Source organism: Lontra canadensis, unplaced genomic scaffold (genome assembly GCF_010015895.1).
Source record: "Lontra canadensis isolate GAN:19392208 unplaced genomic scaffold, GSC_riverotter_1.0 scaffold84, whole genome shotgun sequence".
NCBI lineage: Eukaryota > Metazoa > Chordata > Mammalia > Carnivora > Mustelidae > Lontra > Lontra canadensis.
Window position 1 is genome coordinate 4,011,867 of NW_022631078.1, and position 20,165 is coordinate 4,032,031.

At 52.4% G+C, this 20,165-nt stretch overlaps 1 protein-coding gene across 1 annotated transcript; it reads right to left on the reverse strand.

Moving 5' to 3' along the window:
- Positions 1–5,414: 5,414 nt before the first annotated feature.
- Positions 5,415–20,079, reverse strand: RIBC2 (RIB43A domain with coiled-coils 2). The gene is made up of 7 exons (XM_032882781.1): positions 19,893–20,079; positions 18,996–19,077; positions 15,768–16,112; positions 12,056–12,174; positions 10,918–11,145; positions 6,454–6,620; positions 5,415–5,530 (listed from the first exon to the last, which is right to left on the reverse strand). Exons 1-7 carry the CDS (start codon positions 20,004–20,006, stop codon positions 5,452–5,454), a joined length of 1,134 nt encoding a protein of 377 aa, XP_032738672.1. The 5' UTR covers positions 20,007–20,079; the 3' UTR covers positions 5,415–5,451.
- Positions 20,080–20,165: the final 86 nt, after the last annotated feature.

The following is a 20,165-nucleotide window of genomic DNA, read 5'->3' on the forward strand; positions in this document are numbered from 1 at the left end:
TGTCTGTAGCAGGAGAGGTAGCCCCGCACTAGTTACTCCATCAAGGCTTGATGCAGAAGACCAACACACTTCAAATAAAACATATGCCATAACTTTGTTATCTAAAGTTCTAGGGAGATCCGAATCTGAATGGTGGTCTCTACTGAGGTTTACTCATGGCGGCTTGTTTGATGGCAAGTTTTGTATGTTTGTGTGAGTTTGTCTTTGGTTGAATTTAATCTGGGGGAATCCTGAGGGTCAAAATTAGGACTGCTTTTGTCCAGAGATTGTTTACATTAGCCTCTCGTAGGTTCCGTGGAGGCAAAATTAATCTGAGAGCACTGAGATTTAATTTTTCTGCTGGGGATTTCTCTCCCCTCTTTGAAAATCACAGAAACTCCGAGACTATATAAAAGCGAGGATCTGGGTATGGATTCTCAAAGACCACTATCATCAGCATCACCACCGTCCATCGACATTATCATCACCACCATCATTATCACCAGCATCATCACCATCACCATCGTCATCACCTTCACCATCATCACCAACACCATCCTTATCACCAGCATCATCACCAGCATCATCGTCATCACCTTCACCAACATCACCATCATCACCACCACCATCCATCACCACCACCATCACTATCATCACCACCACATCCTCACCATCATCATCTTCACCATTATCATCACCATCATCATTACCATCATCATCATGATCGCCATCATCATCACCGCCATTACTATCCCACAGCCATGGTGAAGACTCACTGCTTTCCAGAAGTCTCTGCCCATCCCTCCCTTTCACTAAGGGTGTATTCACCTTCCAAGGTCCCAGATTAATGTAGAAATCTCAATTTTTGATACCCCCCCTTTATGAGGGCCTCTTATTTTTCTCCTAATTATTAATCCCCCAAATTCTGGATTCCTATTACCAACCTTGGCCACCAGGGCAGCCCCAGCCTCTGTTTCTTATTAATGTTCACTGTTTTGGTTTCAGTTCACTGTTGTTTCATGTGTATAAATAATATAACTTCCATGGTTTCATTTACTCCCTTGTGACCTCAGCAATGCATATAAATTGCTTATTGTAATTAATCTGGGATCTGATTGAGTGGTAGTAGACAAACTTTTTAGGATATTCATTCTGCCATATAGACCATTCTCTAGGAAGCAGAAATCCTCCAACTCTGTGACTTCATCTGTGGAAAATGCGGACAATGATCCTGGTTTGTGAGGATTCTTGCAAAGAAAGTGTAGGAGGAATGCACTTAGCATAGTGCTTCACATGGGTAGAGGGTGCACACAGCACCCTTAATGATACAGGAGGTGAGGCAAAAGCACTCACTAGAACACAATGCACTATTTGCTCCTTCAGCAAACAAATATTGCTCGTGTAGGTCATCGTTGTACATTGTATGGGTTTGGACAAATGTATGATGACCTACATCCAACATTAGAGCACGATACCAAGTGGTTTCACTGCCCTAAAAGTCCTCTGTGTTCCCCTTGTTCATTCCTATCTCCCCCCAACTCCCTGGTAACCACTGATCATTTTACCATCTCTGGCAGTTCATCTTTTCCAGAAGGACGTAGAGTTAGAATCACTCATTATGTAGCCTTTTCTGATTGGTTTCTTTTACCTAGTAATACACGTTTAAGGTTCCCTTGTGTCTTTTTGAGGCTGATAACTCATTTCTGTTTATCGCTGATAATAGTATTCCCTTGTCTGGATTCCATTGTCTGGACATCTTGGCTACGTGCAAATTTTTGCAAGTATGAAGAAAGCTGCTGTAAACACTGGTGGAAGGTTTTTGGGTGGACACGAGTTTTCACTTATTTGGGTAAGTTCGAATAACTTTGGAATCCTATTATTTTTAATTTTTCTATGCTGTTTTGTTTTAACGTGTCTTTGTTTCTTTAAAGATTTATGTATTTATTTAAAAGAATTTATTTATTTGACAGAGAGTGAGAGAAGGAGAGAGAGCACAAGTGAGTGGAGCAGCAGAGGGAGAGGGGGAAGCAGGCTCCCTGCTGAGCAGGGAGGAGCCCGATGTGGGGCTCGATTCCAGGACCCTGAGATCATGACCTGAGCCGAAGGCAGAGGCTTAACCCACTGAGCCACCCAGGTGCCCCTATTTATTTATTTTAAAGGGAAAGAGAGAGCATGAGCAGGGGGAAGGGCAGAGGGGATCCGAGAGAGGGAATCCTCAAGCAGACTCCCCAATCATCGAAGAGCCTGACATGGGCCTTGATCTCAGGACCCTAAGATCATGACCCGAGTCGAAACCAAGAGTCAGATCCTCAACTGACTGAGCCACCCAGGCGCCCCTTGATGTGTCTTTTGAAAGTGGCATGTAAGTGGAATTTTTAAAGCTGGTCTAAGGGATCAGTAAGGAAGCAAATACAGCAGAATATTAACTAAAGAATCTAGGGAGGAGTGCATGCATCTATATGGTACAATTCTTTCTGTTTGAAAATTTTTATAGTAAAATGTTGAGACAAAACGAAACAAAACAAACCCAGCCCCTCTGGAGAGTGCGTGCGTGCGTGCGTGCGTGCGTGCGTGTACCTGAAAACCAGCGGGATGTGCTGTACTTCGGATCACCAGCAGAGGGCGTGCACGTGCCCAGTTTCCAAGCCAGCCCTTTCTCTTGGAACATTCGTTTATAATGATGCAAAATTCGGAGTTAGAGCATGTCTCTCCACTCTGGGCCCGGGGGTTCCAGGCATATAAATGCATTCTTGACGGCGGCAGCGGCCTCCGAACGCTATCTCCCTTCGGCCTGTGGCCCCCACCCTGCCATCCTTTGCCAGGATCTACTTTACCTGCGTGTGTCCCACTTCATCTCCCGCCGGCTGCGCGGTCTCCCCGGTCATCAGTGCCCTCCTCGTGGTGTGGCTTGCTCTGCCTGGCCACCAATGTCCTTAATGGGATTGTCCTGGGAGGTAATGGGACCAGGTGCCCGCTGCATTCCGCCCGTTATGGGTTGAATTGTGTTCCCCCAGAATGACATGCTGGAGTCCTGACCTCCAGTACCTCAGACATGACCTTATTTGGAAATAAGGTGATGTAGATGTAATTAGTTAAGATAAGGTCAGTGGGGAGGGCCCTAATCCAGTATGGCCGGTTTCCTTATAAAAGGCTAATTTGGACAAAGGCTCGTCCAGAGAGAGTCATATCGAGACAAAGGCATAGGTCCATGAACAAGCCAAGGAATCCTAAAAGTCGCCAGTGCCAGTGAACTCTGGGAAGCTGCGGAGCCCTCCGAGGGAACCAGCCCTGCCAGCACCTTGGTCTCTGGCGTCCAGACTGTGACGAAGTAGATGTCGGCCGCTTATGCCCCGCAGTCTGCGGTACTTTGGTATGGCAGCCCCAGGAAAGGAACACAGCCCAGCCTGCGCCTCCAGAGCGGGAGTACCGTCACGTCAATCACTCGGGAGTACTCGCTCCATTCGGGTGGCCAGCCGCGGAGGCGACCGGTGAGTCACGCGGGGTGCATGGGATTTGGATGGATCTGGAGGTCTCCTCCCCCTGCGGGGGGAGCAAAGTCAGCGTGGGTCTGGCGGAACTGCCCTGCTGCCTAACCGGGACGTCCGAGGGGCGAGCTGAGCCCGCAGACCCGTCATTCCTTTGCCTGCCGAGGAGGCAAACACCTCGGCTCCGCGGACTTGTGAACAAGCCCATCCCCACGAGCCGCTAGTGAGATCGGCATCCATTAGGCCCAATAAATGGACTTGCGTGTTCCCCACTCCCTGGCGTAAGATGGCATCTCGTATTTCCGCGGCAGCACCTGCAGCGGCCCCGCCCCCGCCCCGCCTCCCCCAGGGGTGGCAGCATGACCAGGCTAACTCTGGGCTTGAACTACGTCCCCGTGGGGCCATTCGCTCAAATGCTTTGCCACTCTGGGAGCCCGTGTAAGCCTGGATCGCCCGGGAGACGGTGACTCGTGTCTTCAAAGTCAGCCTCTTTCTGGCAGCCGCCAGCTGCTGGAGCCCTCGGAAGCACGCTCCCTAGACGCGGCTACTCCGTGGCCCACAGCGCCTCAGGAGCTCTCCTGGTTCAAGTCCACGGGATTCTCCCCTTCCGCTTCACCCCGTGCGCCCCCCAGTCTGTCTGCAAGCTGCGCGGCGCAGATAACGTGGCTGTGCGCGTGCCCGGCTAGAGGATCCTGCCCCAGGGACCCAGCCAACGCGCAGGCTCAGTGCCCATCCGCCGCTGAAGGGCTTGGAGACCGGGCGGGACAAGTCGCCTTTAGACAAGAGGGGGATGAGCACAGCGTCAGCTGCCATCGGTGTACCTCGCTCTATCTCGGCTAACGGAGAAGCGCCGCCGAGAGCTGCCCCGTGTCACCTGTCCTGCGCACATGCCCCTCCCCCCAAGAAACCTACATGGAGAAGGAAGAGGAAGTCGGTAGGATCCACTCATGCTGGGCCTGGGAGCTAGAGACCCCATTACGGCTAGACACAGTTCCCCTGCCCAGTATACAAGGCCTCCCTTCACCTCCCCTCTGGCAAGTTCCAAGTCACCCTTCAAGTCCGGGGCAGACAGCTAGTTGTCCCCCAACAACTCTTCTTCCACTCTTTACACCATTCTAGAAGCCCTGCCCGGTCACACGGTTAGCCAGCTCAGTGTCCCAGCCTCCTGGGCGGCTGGACGTGGTTACGCGACCGGTTTCTGGCCAACAGGGGGTGAATGGAGGTGAAACGTCCCCTTTCTGCAGCTCGTCCTTGAGGGCAAGGAGCATGCATGGCCCCCTCTGTTCCCCTCTCTCCTCCCTGCTGGCCCAGTGACAGGGTGGTGGGGCCCGGAGCAGCGTCTCTGGACCACGGGATGGGAGACGGCAGGGCAGCCCGGCTCGGACGTCTCCAGGAGCAGGAGGTAAATGGCTTTGCTGAGGCCACTCTTGCTCTGGGGCCCTGCTACCAGAGTCAGGAGAACGAGGCCTTTGAGAGCCGGACTCCTGGGGCTCAACCCCAGGCCCGTCGCTGCCCGTCAGCGTGACCCTGGGCAAGTCACTTAACGTGTCTGTGTCTCAGGCTCCTCTCTGGAAGCAGGTGAATCATAAAAAAAGCAGGTGAGGGTTGGATCGTTCTAAACACCTTGCACATAGTAAGCGCTTGTGCTAACGTTTACAGCAGCTGGACCTGGGGCTCAGGCAAACACGGGCCCCTCAAACGCCACTCTCTCTGGGATGCTCCTTTGCAGGCCCATGTCTGCTCCATCCGTGAGCCCACGGCACCCACGGCCACCCCAGGAGCACTCTCCCCCGGGGCTGGATGGAAACCAACCCTCCTTGTGCGCATACAAGGGAGGGGGCTTCCGTGCATGTTTGTCCGCGGGACAAAAATGAGAGGGGACTTCTGAAACACAGAGTGGATTTCTTTGTTATTAAACAAAACATATTAAAAAAAAATGTGACCCTTCACAGCTACTGCATTTTAGGCATAAAGGGTGTCTCTCCTATTACCGACTTCTTGTATTAAATTGCATGAAATAATCTTTAGTGGGTTGATTTGTACAGACTTCCTCCATATATTTTTTCCTAATAATGAAACAAGGAGAAAAAACAATCAGCAAATGCCTGGTTTCCTAAATATTCTACTTTTTGAATATATATATATATATATATATATATATATATATGTATTTGTTCATCCCATCTGACACCCCTCAGATCATCTCTAGTGCTCCTTTGGGGCCCCCAGTAGCTGTGACTGGCCAACAGTGGATCCACCGGGAAACAGACACCTGATTGCAGAACATACCAGTGGGTCTCTGCCAAGTTCAAGCCCAAAACTTGATGAACAAGACAGATAAGTAAATAATGTGTTTTTTAACAAGTTCACCTATGGATCCGCATTTGGCATTTTCTGTAGGCGAAACTCGGAATGACTTTTGGGGTCTGTCAGTGTGACAGAGAGACTCCAGCTCGCCCTTGGCAGCCTGGAAGGCCCCCGATGCACTGGGCAGCTGCCACCGTCCTCCCACCATGTCTGAGCCACATAGTCTCCTGGGAAAAGCCTTCTGACTCCCCCAGGCCCACCCAGTGCCCTCCCCTGGGGCTCCCAGTGCCCTCTGTGTTCTCCATCACCAGCCCCCACGTCTGAGCCACTGGGGGTCGCTAGTGTCTCCATGAGCACCTCCCAGGGTGGGTCACCTGGTCATGTGGGGACCAGTGGTTTCTAAGCACTTAATTTCTGGCCTGTGACTCTCATACCTTCTCCCCTTCCTGTTTGAATTCTATACCAGGAGTCCGTGCTGCCCAAGCCGCTGCTGCTGCGGGGCCTCCCGGGGTATCCACAGCCCCGGCGCTGGGCCTCTGGGCGGGAAAGACTTGGGGAGGGTGGACCCGCACAGCCGGCCCCGACCCTCCCCACCACTCAGCCGGATCTCTCCGCTCCGGCGCCGCACCTGCTCCCCCGAACACAGCCTCCCCTCCCCCGGCCCCTTCGCCCCGGCCCTCACCGCACGCGCTGCTCCTTGGCCAGGCTGAGGTTGCTGCAGTCCAGAGCCCTGCGCAGGTCGCGCCGTTGGCGCTGCTGCTGGCGCTCTGAGAGCAGAGCGGCGCGCGCCATCTGTACCCTCCGACGGTCCCAGTCCATGTCCCGCTGCCGCTCTTCCTCCTGAAGCCTCTGGAGGGAGGAGAGGTGACTCACCACCCCAGACCCAGAAGAGATCCAGGGAATCATCTAGGAGACTCTTGGCCTCTCCCTTCACAGCTGGGGAAACTGAGGCTCAGGGGGGCAGGTGGGCGAGCAACATGGTGCAGGAAATCAGAGCAGACCACCCCACCTGCCACCGATGCAGGTGGCCCAGCGGCTTCCCACACTTGGAAGGTGTCAGGCGGCCCTCTGAGGCCTGCAGGGACAGCAGAGATGGTCCCGACAGCAGCTGCCAGGGCAGGGCTCCGAACGCAGGGCCTCCCACCCGGGACACTACTAGTGGGACGTGCTTTCAAGCACTGGGATCACCTGGTCACTTCTAGAACACACCGAAGGGACGCCCCACCCGACAATGGTCTCATGATCTTGGGGGTGAATTTCTGCATCTCAGCTCACTCCCCATGGCCTTCCAGATCCCCTACAAAAACCACTGAGCCTTAGGAGGGGAAACCGATTAATGCAGAGGGAAGGGGTCACTTCCCGACCCTGAGTAGTTTTATCAGCCGTCCTGAGCAAAAAGCAGCAAAAGCGGGTGGGGGCTGGGTCTGGGGACGAGCACGTGTCCTCCTGTCCACAGGTTTTAGGGCAGGGCTCCCAGCCACCCAGTGAACAGGGCTGGAGTGTCCAGTGGCCCTGCAGTCCCGGGTCCACAGGCCACCAGGCTGGCAGAGGCCCCTGTCCCCCACCCAGGGACTGAGCCGAGGCTGATGCCTGTTTTGTCACCTACAGGACGAGTCATTTTACCTGTCTATACCTCTGTTTCCCTTCCTGTAAACTGAGGCTGCTCGCAGTTGCCCTGAGGCACAACACAAGATGCTTTCGGGAAGAACACAGGAGGCCACGGGGACGAACCTGCCTCGGACTCGGAGACGGGCAACCTAACCGCCCTGTGCATGATCTCAGTTTTCCAAACCGGCTCCCCGCGTGGAAGAGGGGACGGGGTGGGCGGGGGAGGAGGCCCTGGGGAGGGGCTACAAGCTGGGGGAAGGGGAGTATTCATGAGTGCTGAGACCTGTTGTAGGCGTTTTCCTCCTTTGTGTTTCTCTGTCTTAACTTCCTACGAAATTGAAAATCAGATAAAAATGCTGCTCTCGGGACAGATGGGCGACCTTCCCTGCCAGACGGCCGGGCGGAATCGCAGGAGTGAAGGACAGAGCAGGGCCTTGCGAGGGGGACCGATACTCCCGAATCCAGTGCCAACCTCGGGGCTCTTCCCACGTTAGGCTGCTCCCCTGCCTCAGCCTGGCTGCCCCACTCCCTCAGTCCCCGCTGCCTCTCCCACGCACTTGACCTTCTGGGCCTGGAGGAGAGCAGGCAGGGGAGCCGTCCCACCTGCTCCTCATTCGCTGAGCCAGGTTGCTGTCCCTCCCTCTGTACTCGCCTGACATGGCACCTGTCACCCCACCACAGGTGGTCGTCCGCTGCCCTGCCCATCCTGCAGGCGGGAGAACTTGCCTTTCCCTGGCTTCTCAGCCATCCCCCCTCCTAAAGACCAGGTGCTGACCTATCCGTTGTCACCCCGGGCACAGCCTACCATTGACCCTTGGACTTCAGCGGGCATCAGAACCCCTGGGGGGGCTTTCTCAGCCGCACACTCTGGCCCCTGCTCCAGGAGGTCTGGGGTGGGGCCTGAGAATCTGCATTTCTCCCAAGTTCCTAGGCCATGCCGATGCTGCTGGTCCAGAGACCCCACTCTGAGGACTTATGCGCCCCCCCCGTCATTACCAAGAATGCCAGCCTCCCGACTGTCCCCACCTCCAAGTGTCCTGATCCCCACCACTCTGGCCTGCCTCTTCTGCCCTCTCTCCGGTCCCCTGATTGTAACAGTTATTCCGCCCCTCACCCCACGCCAGGCCCTCCCACCCAAGGACCACACACTTTCCACCGTCCTGGCGCTCTTTGTGTCTTCATGTCCCTCCTTGCTCAGCCCAGTGTCCATGGCTGACATCCCCTGGCAGACGCCCTCAGTGCCCTTGAAACTCTCACTTAGTCAGACCTGGCAGGCAGGCCCTGAGCTTGGTCCCCTTACAGCGGGCCGTGGCCAGGAACAGCACTGACTGCACTCACTGGGGATGCTTCAAGTTCATGACCTCCAGCCTCCGGGGGGCCCCTGGCTCTGCCTGGCCATCCTGCCCTCTTACCAGAGGCCATTCCTTTCCAGCTTTCCTAAAGGACCGTTAGCACTTGGTTCTCTGTCCTCAAATCCCCAATTGGACCCCCTCAGCCTCCACGGCTGACCTCCCTTCCTGTTCCCCAGGAAAGAGGGTCTCCACAAGCTGCCCTGCCCCCACAGTCAAAGATGGTTGGCCTGGACTCCCACCCACCCCAAGCCTCAGCTAGTGCTCCCACAGCCTTGTGCTCCTGACACCCAGGACACAGGTTCCAGCAAGTTCCTGCTAGCGTCAATTTCCCTCTCTCTACTGTGTCATCCTCATGGAATGACAAGTATGTTGTTATTTCTATAATCTGAAAAACCAAACAACTTTCTCTTGACCCCGTGTCCCCACCAGCTACCACCCCCTTTCCCTGCACCCTTAAGAGCAAAACACTTTGAAAGTGTCTGTACCTGTGGTCTCTGCTTCCTTCCTGCCTGTGACCTTTGGTCACCCACACCCCTCCTCCAAGGATGCTCCAGATAGAGGCTCCAGGGACTGGCACCTGGGGATGGCATTCAGCCACAGCGGCCTAGTGACAGTGTCTGACCCAAGGGCTCCCCTTGCTGGGCTCCTCCTTCCTCTCTGACTTCCCCTTCTCCAGCCCCTTCACTCTTCATAAACCATGGTAGGGGTGTGGCCTGTCCCATGACTCCTTGGATCCCTTCTCTCTGTCTTCATTCACTCCCTGCGTGGCCTTAGTCGGGTTCACTGCTTTAAATGCTGTCTATGTGGCTGCATCTCTATGCCTTTGCCAGCTGGGACCTTGTTCTGAACTCCAGCTGCTGGCTTTTCTTGGAGGTTGTGGCAGACAGTAGTACTTGCCTCCCTGTCGCCATTTTTCTTCCCTCCTTAGTAAAACAACTGCCAGCCCCTTACTGCCTAGAATAAACTCCACCTTTCCTGGTCTTCTTTACAATTTGGGGCAACCCTGTGACTAAGTGTTATCTAAGGGAATTTGAGTGGAAGTGTTCCCTGAAATTTTGAGAAGTGTCCTTAGAGTGTTCTTCCTCACTCCTTCTTCCTGCTAGATGGGATATGCATGTGATGACTGGAGCTCAAGCAGCCATCTTGTACTAGGAAGTGGGAGTCAGTTGCCAAGGATGGCAAAACATTAGTCAGTGACCATGGGGCTGCCATACCAGTCCTGGACTATCTTCCTAAGGATTTGGTCTACATGCAAGAGATAAGTTCTATTTTATTTAAGATGCTGTTAGGGTTTTCTGCCACGATCAGGCACAGAATCCCAACAGATACAGATAACCTAATCATTGCACATATAACATATCCAAAGTTGCACTTGTGACTTGTGACTTTGACTCCACCTGCCACCCTGCTCCTCCCATCATCATCCTATCTCAGTAAATGCCAATTCCATCCTTCTCACTGCTCAGGCCTTCTGAGTGATCCTTCCTCCTCTGGGTCTCATATGCCACACCCAACACTTCAGCCAATCCTGTTCGCTCCACGTTCAGAATAAATCCAGAATCCAACCACTTCTCAGCACCCTTGCTGCCAGTGCCCTGGCCCCAGCCAGCACCATCACCTTGACCACTGCAACATCCTCCCCAATGATCTCTCTCCTCCCCCCACCCCAATCCATCCTTCCTCAACATTGCTGTGGGAGACAGCCTGCTAAGTGTAAGTCAGAGCATGTCACTCCTCTGCTCAAAACCCTCCAGAGCTTCCCATCACAGTCACAGAAAAAGCCAAGTCTTCCCTGTGGACTGCCAAGGCCTTGATCTTCCACCACCCAGACCTCCTCCTGCACCTGTCCTCACTCCACTCCAGCCACCTGGCTCCTCACTCTTCCCTGAACAGGTCAAGCTGGTCCTGCCTCAAGGCCTTTGCCCTTGAATCTTGCCCTGCCTGGTGGTCCCTCCCCAGATATTTGCATCCTCCATTCCCTTGGCTCAGCCTTACTTCCCAAGCACATCACCCATGTGTGGGGTTATTTGGCTGTCGTCTCCGCCCACCCACCCAGAACATAAATTCCTCAAAGAGTTCTTCTACGGAGAAGTAGAGCAGCAGCTATGACTAGATGCTGGAGGAAGGCAGCCGGGGGCCCAGGGCTATGTCTGCGGGCTCTGTGAGAAGGGGAGGGGGGCGCGCACCAGCTTCTCCTGGACTTGCTGCTTCTGGACCAAGCGGATCTGCTCCAGCTGCTCCTCGGTCATGCCCTTCCAGCGGTCAGGGACCACGCGGTGTGACCCGAAGGAGCTGGCTGCCTGCTGCGGGTTCTCTGAGAGCAGGTCTCCACGCAGCAGGTTGGAGATCTCAGCCAGGCTGTCTTCTTGTTCCTGTTTCTTCTCTCGGATTTTCCTTTCCAGTGACTCGGTGGCCTGCGTAGAGGAAGACAATAAGGAAGATGCCTTGAGTGACCCCATGGGGATTGAGGTACAGGTGGGCACATCTCCCTGCAAGCCTTTGATGGAAGAAGCGTTTGCTAAAGTGCACGTGGGACAGGCGGGGGCAGAGACTCCTCAGGCACGGATGCAGGGGACCATGTGCCTGGATGGACCCCGGGTGCCTGGATGCCAGTGGGTGCGTAGTCTAGGCTGAGGGACTCCCCACCTGTTGCTTTTGAGTGTGAGAACCGCAGGTGTTTGCACTGATTTGCCAAAGCAGGGAGCTGCCTCCCAGGTTAGGCCGCCATCTCCCATTGTCTTGGCTTTACTCACCTCGGGGCAGGGCTCTGCACTCCTCCCAGTGCCGGTCACCCAGACAGAGTGATTCACAACAGCGGTGACTTTTTTTTTTTTTTTTAAGATTTATTTATTTATTTTAGAGAGCGCGTGCACGGGCATAAGCAGGAAGCAGAGGGAGAGAGAATTTCAAGCAGGCTCCCCGCTGAGCAGGGAGCCCCATGTGGAGCTCAATTCCAGGACCCTGAGGTCATGACCTGAGCCAAAACCAAAACCTGGACACTCAATCAACTGAGCTACCAGGCTCCCCCAGACTGAGATTTGGGAAGTGTTTCCCACCCACCCCAGCATGAGTTAGCCCACTCTGACATAGGTGGGTGTCATCATTACCCCCATTCTACAGATGACAAGACTGAGACTTGGGTGGCTTTTCCCAGGCGGCAGACAAGAGCCTGGTCTTGTGCCCGCACAGCTGGGCTCCAGGCCCTGCCCCCGACGCTGACACCACAACATTCGTGTAACAAAAGCCCACCCTCACCTCCTGGAGGGAAACTCCCCAGGGTGCTCTGGGCGTGTCCTCAGCCCCCAGTTGGAGCCTGGGACATACCTGGCTCTTGTTGAATTCTTTCACGGCTGCGCAAACTGCCTTTCTGGTGGTGCTTTCCAGATTCTGCAAATGCTTGGCTGTTTCATCAAACTGCAGCCTTGTCTTCAAGCAGAGATCCTCTGCAAAGGAAGCAAAATGCGGCCAAACCTTGATGCGCAGCCCGGCTCCTTCCCAGGTGTGCAGAGCAGAGCGTCTCTTCTCCTGTGCTTATGCACAGAGCAGGGGATTCAGATAAAACTCTTGGGTGCAGGCACGGGGTGTTAGTGTTCCTAGTGGGGATCCCTGATGTCAGCTGTGGTCCATCACCCTCAAAATGGGCAAGGGAGCTCTGCCGGGGCACCCAAGGGGGCTCCCCGGAGGAGGGGTGTTGGAGGTGGGGGAGATAGCCATGCAATCACAGTAGGACTAAAGATGTAGTGTCAGACAGGAGCAGGCTGCCATCCCCACCCAGACGCTTTCTAGCTCTGTGAACCTGAACTATGACGGGGCCTTTCTGAGCCTCCAGCCCTCTTCGGGGAGGCGGGACAACTCCTACACTGCACGCTGGTTACATCTTTTTAAGAAGTCGCTGATCACAAGTTTCTTCACGTGGTGTTGGTGGTCCATGGTGTCCTCATTATCTCCAAAAACAAAGACCAAACTCTAGTGGCGAGTTAGTGGCCTCTGCTCCCCTTGAGCTTTGGCTGCCCCGCGTGCTGGTTTATGTGCTCGGTTGGCCCAGGAGCACACACGGACTGTGTGCTTTGCCGGGCACGTAGTGCACAGTGGTGGGTGAGACATCCAGGGCTCTTCCCGCCTTCTTGGAACTTACTGTCAGGAGACGAGCAAGGTCATAAACAAGTTAACCCTGAAATATACCTATGAAAGCACATTGCCTTAGTACAAAGGAGGGAAAGGGGGGAGAGCAGGTGCAAAGGGTCTGATGGGATTTGCCAGGATCCAGAAGGGAAAGGTAGCCAAGAGGCCGGAATGGAGCGAGTGAGGTAGGAGCCATAGGTGACACGGGGTGGAGTTGGGGGGATGCTGAGCAGGAGCCCCAGCATGCAGGGCCTTGTAGGCTACAGAGGATTTTGCATTTTGTTCCATATGCAATGGGAAGCCACCGGATGGTATTAAGCTGGGATGGAGGGAGTGGTGGTGACATTGTCCAACTTGACATTGTTTAGAAAGTAGCACTCTGACTACTATGTCGAGACGAGACTGGAAAGGACAAGAAAGAAAATGAAGGACAGTTAGAAAGCCCTTGGTGTGGTCCCTCCAGGTGAAAAAAGGCAGTGGCTTGGGTCACCGTGGTGACAGCAGGGATGGGAGAAACGGACAATTCCAGATACAACACGGGGTAGAAGCTGAGGGAGGCCTGGAGACAGGGGTGCTTCAAGGAGGACTCCCAGGTTTGTGGGTTGACTAGGACAGAGGTGTCATTCACTGAGGGGAGGAGAGTGGAGGAGGAACAGAGCCAAAGAGAAATTATGGTTACTTTCCAGAATATTCTGAGGTGCCTGGGGCGATGTCCAGGGGTCAGTTCAAGGAGCAAGACCAAGGCTGAGACAAAAGCTCTCAGTCAGAGATGGAAAAGTGGAGCACCTGGGAAGTGGGTGAGATTTTTTTTTTTGAAAGGCCTATAAATGCATGTTTCAATAGGTATCTATGTGCTAAGAACTAAAGAGAGAGCAGTGAATTAAAGAGACAAATCTCCTGCCTTCGCTGAGTTGGGGATGGGATCCTGGGGAGGGACGACAAATACGTAACTGTATAGTATGTCAGTAATGAGTGCTGTGGAGACGTGGATACAAGAGTGCAGTGATGGGGGAAGGTAGAGGGTTGACATTTAAAATGGTGGTCATGGAGACTTCTCCGATGACATTTTGGCAAAGTCCTGAAGAAGGATATGGGGCAGAACATGCAGCTATATGGGGAAATGTTTCCAGGCAGATGAAACAGTTGGTACAAAGGCCTTGAGGCAGAATGAACCTGATGCCCTTACCATTCTAAGCAAGGCAGCCAGCGCAGCAAGGCTGGGGTGAGTGAAAGGCAGTGTGTTGGGGGTTCAGTCCAGACTGGGAAAACTTTATTGGTCCTTAAAATGAATCTGGCTTTTATTCTGAGTGAAATGAGAAGCTATTGGAAGGTTTTGAGCCAAAGATCTAGCTTAATTTTTAGCAGGGCCATTCTGTTCGTTGGATTGAGGAAAGATTACAGAGGGACAAGGGCAGAAGCAGGGAGACCTCTTAGAGGCTACTGGTGTTGATAGCTTGGTCCAGAATGGTCATCGTAGGGGTGAAGGGAGGTAGTTGCCATATGAGATGATTTGCTGCTGGAGGTGGATGCAACATTTGAGAGAAAGGAAGGAATCAAGATGCCTTGGGGTTGGGGCCTGACCAGCTAGAACCGTGAAGTTCCCATTGACAGAGGTGGACGGTCAGCTTTGGGGGGCAGGTGAGTGCGTCTTGTATTGACATTGATAACCTTATCAGACACCTGAGAGCAGATAGCTGCTGGAAGGTGACTGGATGTATGTGTCTGGATTCCGGGAAGAGTCCAGGCTGGAGATGTAAATTTGGGGAATGGTGGCCTATGGTGGGATTTAAAGCCATAGGATGAGCTACAATCACCAAGGGGATGAGTGTGGTTGGGAGAGGAGGGGTGCAGAGGGTCCTGGTGAGCAACGGCATGGGAGGTTTGGAAGGAGAGGAGAAACCAGTGAAGGGCCTGGGGAGGAGCGCAGGGCGGAGGCTGTGTCCTGGAAGCCAGTGGGAAGGGAGTGTTCCCAGGAGGAGGAAGCGGTCAGGATGGCACGGGCTGTGGATAAAGGAGAGGTCTGAAAACCCAGCTGGGGTGGGGCAGCATGGAGGTCCCGGTGATGGTTCGGGACAGGCCAGGCAGGTTCGGGACAGGGCGAGGGCAGAAGTGTGGTAGGGGTGGGCCATCTGGGGAGACGTCGCTCCTGGAGAGCAGAGCAGGAAGAGAAGGGGGTGAGGCTGTGAGGAGGTCCAGCTGCCCAGGAAGCCTGCAGGGAAACCACCAGCCAGGCAAGGTGGGGGCCTCGCTCCCTGTCACAGCTCCTATTCGGTCTTCACCAAAGCACTTCTTTGTCCTGTCCCCTCGCCGGCACGTGCACAAGAGCAGTGACACTCTCCTCTGGGTTGCCGCATCTTCCTGGCACGAGAAGTCACCAGAGATTGGAAGCTGCTGGGAGCCACGCACAGAGACTCTGGTAAAGCAGAAACCACCGGAGTGCTGGCAGGATGTCCTGGACTTACAGTGCCCTCCAGGAGAGAGGCTGTTTCTGGCCTTGGAGGCTCTTCCAGAGAGGATCTCTGGGCCTGGAGGGTCCTGGGGAGGGCATGCGATGACGGCGCCCTTGGCTGCACCGCTCGGACCCTGTAGGGAGTCTAGCGCAGCCCTTATCAGCCCTAGCAGCATTGGTGTCTTCCCAGCAGACTATAAGCATGCCGAGGGTAGTGCGCATGGCACTCTGAGTTACGGGGCACCCCAGCACCCAGCTGGAGCCCGGGCTCGGGGTCCAAGCTCAGAGCCACTTTTCTACATGACTAACATATGACCGAAGACATTTAAGTCCTCAAATGCCGGCTGATACTGGTCAACACAGCACATTGGTAAGACTTAAGAGACAAAATGAAGCTGGGGAAAAGACCAGGGGGCTGGGCTGCTGAAGAGTTTTCAGAGCAATTTGTCCTCCTTGTTGCATTACCTGCACTTCTGTGCTGGGCACGGGCATTCTCCCACTCCCTCTGCTGCTGCAAGGACCATTCTCGGTTTTGTTCCTCCTGGAATTTCTTCCTCTCGCGGAAGTTTAAATCCTCTCCCATGAATCTCTGCATTCCTGATACCGTATTCCGGATATCGTTATCCAACTGCCTAGCTGGAAGGTCTTTCCTAAGGGCTAGGGGGTCTGATAGGTCAAATTCACGGCGCGTTTCTGGCCTCTGGAAGTGCTGCTGGAACTCATTGATGGCTTTACAGAGGCTTTTCTTATCCCTCCTTTCCCGGCCTTCTAATATGCACGTGATTTTGTCATTGTGCCTCATTTCAGCAGCTAGAAGAAATAGAACATATCCATAAAATTAAGGTTTGGAGAAAAAAAATTGAATCTGCTTTAAAAATTAATTTTTGGTGATTCTAAAAGTAATATAAGCCTCTGAAAAGGTAACACAAGCATCAAAGAATTAGTATTCTGAATATATAAAGAATACCTACAAATCAGTTTAAAAAACCAAACAGGGACGCCTGGGTGGCACAGTTGTTTAAGGAACTGACTCTTGATTTGGGCTCAGATCATGACTGATCACGTCAGGAGTTAGGATCTGTTCTCCATGAGAACCCTGTTTAAGATTCTCCCCCTCCCTTTGCCCCTCCCCCTCCACGCCTGCACACACACTCTCTCTCTCAAAACAAGCAAACAAACAAACAAAAACACCAAAAAATCAAAGGAAAAAGTGGGCCAAGAAAAGGATCAGGCAAATCACTATAAAGAAACCGAAATGATCACTAGGCTTCTGAAAAGATGGCTGGCCTTACAAGATGGGAACCATCTGATAAATTGGCAAAATATTTAAAATGTAAATAACAGCATATATTAGTAAGGACATTAGTAAGGATAGTAAGGAGACAAGAGTTCTCATTCACTGCTTGGGAGAGTGCAACTTGGTACACTTGTAACTTTGAAAAGCAAGTTGTCGATATCTCGTAAAACTGAAAACACGCACACACAATGACAGTTCCACTCCTAGGTATCTCTCACCTGTGTGTACTAGGGACACAAGGCATGCCTGGTCGTTGCAGCATTGTTTGGAAAAAGTCTAAATCAGCCATGAGTAAGGGAATGAATAAAGAAATAGTGGCTAATTCATACAACAAAATACCAAAGATAATTAAAATGAACATTCTACATGCAGATCACTGATTAATTTTTTTTTAATTTTTTAAAGATTTTATGTATTTGTCAGAGAGAGAGAGAGAGAGAGAGCACAAGCAGTGGGAGCAGCAGGCAGAGGGAGAAGCAGGCTCCCCATCGAGCAAGGAGACTAACTCAGGGCTCGATCCCAGAACCTGGGGATCATGACCTGAGCTATAGGCAGATGCTTAACCGACAGAGTCACCCAGGTGTCCCTATTTTTATTATTTTTTTAAGATTTTATTTATTTGAGAGAGGGAGAGACAGATTGTGCAAGTGAGGGGGAGGGGCAGAGGGAGAGGAAGAGAAGGTACACTGAGAAGCGAGGAGCCCGACGACAAAGGCTGATCCCAGGAACCTGAGATCTTGACCTGAGCCAAAATCAAGGGTCGGTCACTGAACTGACTGAGACACCCAGGCACCCCATGACTGATTAATTTTAAAAATATGTTGAATAAAAAAAATTCCAAAGGATCCATTCAATGTATTTGTGTAAGATTTAGGCGAAATTTTAAAACACCCACAAAAAATTTTATGTCATCATGGATATGTACATAAATAGTACAATATTATAAGAAACATGCATGGAAATGATGTACCTGTCTGAGGAGGGAGGAAAAGGGAAGATGAGGTGGGGGAGAGCTCTATCTATCTATCTATCTATCTATAGCTATACCTACACATATGTAGGGCTTATATATATTTATGTATACATTTAAACATTTATACATTTTATATATAATTATAGCATTTATTTATCTATAGCTATACATACACATACATACATATGTAGCATTTAATTCTCAAAAATAATTTTTTTTAAGATTTTATTTATTTGACAGAGAGAGACCACAAGTAGGCAGAGAGGCAGGCAGAGAGAGAGAGGAGGAAGCAGGCTCCCTGCCGAGCAGAGAGCCCGATGTGGGGCCTGATCCCAGGACTCTGAGATCATGACCTGAGCCAAAGGCAGAGGCTCAACTCACTGAGCCCACCCAGGCACCCCCGAAAAGAATTCTTAAAAATAAGATATCTAAAGCCAGTTTGGCAAAATATTAACATCTAATCTGGTAGGGGGGTATGTATGTGCCTGTCCTATTTTTCTTGTAAGTTTGAATTATTTTTAAACATGACACAAAAAAAGGTGAACTGTTCAGAAACTAGAGAAGAAAATAAACTTCACTCATATTCTATCACTCCAACATCACCACTGCTTACATTCTGGTATACTTTCCTTCTGTCTTTTTCTAAGCTTATTTTTAAAAATATATTCTAACATTTAGTTGATAGCCCATGGTATATACAGTTTTGCATCCTGCTTTTTTCTATTTAAAAAATCCTTATGCGGGTGCCTGGGTGGCTCAGTCAGTTGAGTGTCTCTTGATTTGGGCTCAGGTCATGATCTCATGGTCATGAGATTGAGCCCCATGTTGGGCTCCACAATGTGTGCGGAGTCTGCTTGAGATTCTCTCCCTCTGCCCCTCCCCCTGCCCTTGGTCTTACTCTCTGTCAAATAAGTGAAGAAATATTTTTTAAAAAATAAAAAACCCTTATGGTACTTAAAAAAAAAATAAGCCGGCATTGTTGCACCTGATGTGGGAAATGAATTCTATTTGAAATTTTTATCTCTGCTAGCACGCTCTCACATCCAGCTCTGAGTAGATGCAGGGGTGTGAGCTAAGAGGGTGTGCATGTCATTTAGTGCAAGCATCTGTCCCCAGGAGAAGGTCTGGAACTTTTGTGCAGAGAATGGTGTGTGTTTAGGGTTTTTCATATCCAGTTTTTAAAGAAAACCAATAAAAACATACATTTACCTTCAAAATATATTTCCTACACTGACATAGAATTCAATAGCTGTTTGCCTTTTAAGAGAGAGAGAATCAGCACATTAATTGAGCACAGGCAACTGTGAAGTTTTAAGAGGAGGAGGAGTGTGAAAATGACAAGTTTTACATATTTGAAACATGAGGACTGAATTCTAGAGGTACACGGCCCTAACCTGCTGGGCAGGCTTCAGGAAATGCTCACCAAAAGTTTCATGCCTAGCTTTTTCAGTTGCTTCTTTTATTTTCTGGTCATGAACCTGAAGATCCCAGGCTTCTGTGTCTCCCTGGGAATGGAAAACAAGGGGAGACGAGTTACAGCCAGATCATTTTAGTCCGACGATGACCATCCTACTACCTCTTTACAGCCTTGTTCCACTGTTAACCGGTCGTCTTAGGTACACATCAGGTCTTTTCATACCTGGATGCCTTTGTTTATAGCTGGATCTTCAGCCTGTCCCCAGAGCTGCTTTCTCCCCTTGTCCTAGTTAACAGATATCTTCAGAATACAGCTTAGACAACACCTCCTCTGGGAAGCCCTCTCTGACTTCCTCTCCTGGCCCCAGTCTGTGCTCCCCTGACACCCTGAGCGCCCCTCCCTCACAGCACTGGTGCCGCTGCATAGTCATGCGACAATGCCTGCCTCTCCTCTCCCCCGTCGGCCATGAACTCTGCAAGGCCAGGCAGTGATTGCCCTGTTCCCCATTTCCTGGGACCAGCTTAGGCTTGCCACAAAGCAGGAAGGCCACCGGCATTTGTCCGATGGATGGATTGGAAGGAGCCCCCGACGACGTAGAAAATCTGGCTCAGAGAAAGGAGACCCGCGCGCTCCGGCCTCTGCGGAGCCGCCCCGGCGGGCAAGCCCCTCCCTGCTGCAGGGCTCCGGGCGCCTCTCGGCCGGTGAGAGCGAGCAGAAAGGTCTGCGAAGGCCTTTCCCGCCCTCGGCGGTCGGTACCATGAGCCAGTCTTCCCCAGCACCGGCGGCGCGGCTCGCGGCTGCGCCCGGATCAGCGGCTCCGGGGCGCGGGTTCGCCTCCGCCGTCCCGCCGCCAGCCTCCCTCGCCACCTCCCCGCACGCGCCGCCCCGGCCTGGGGACCTCACCCCCATGATCCTGCTCCTGGCGTCGAAGATCCGTTTCTGCCGGCACAGCTCGCTGTGCCTCCTCCTGCCCAGAGCCAAGGACTGCTCCAGGTCCCTGGGCTGCGCCAGCGCCATGACTGGAAGCGGCGAAGAGCCCCTAAGGAGCTTTTAAGGCGCGCGAGATGAAAAAGGGACACAAATAAAACTAGCTGTGGCCTAAGCGAGGCTGGTTCGGCGGCGAGCGGCGCGGGTTCCTCAGCTCTCTGCGCGGCTTTCTGCTGCCTCGCGGGGCGC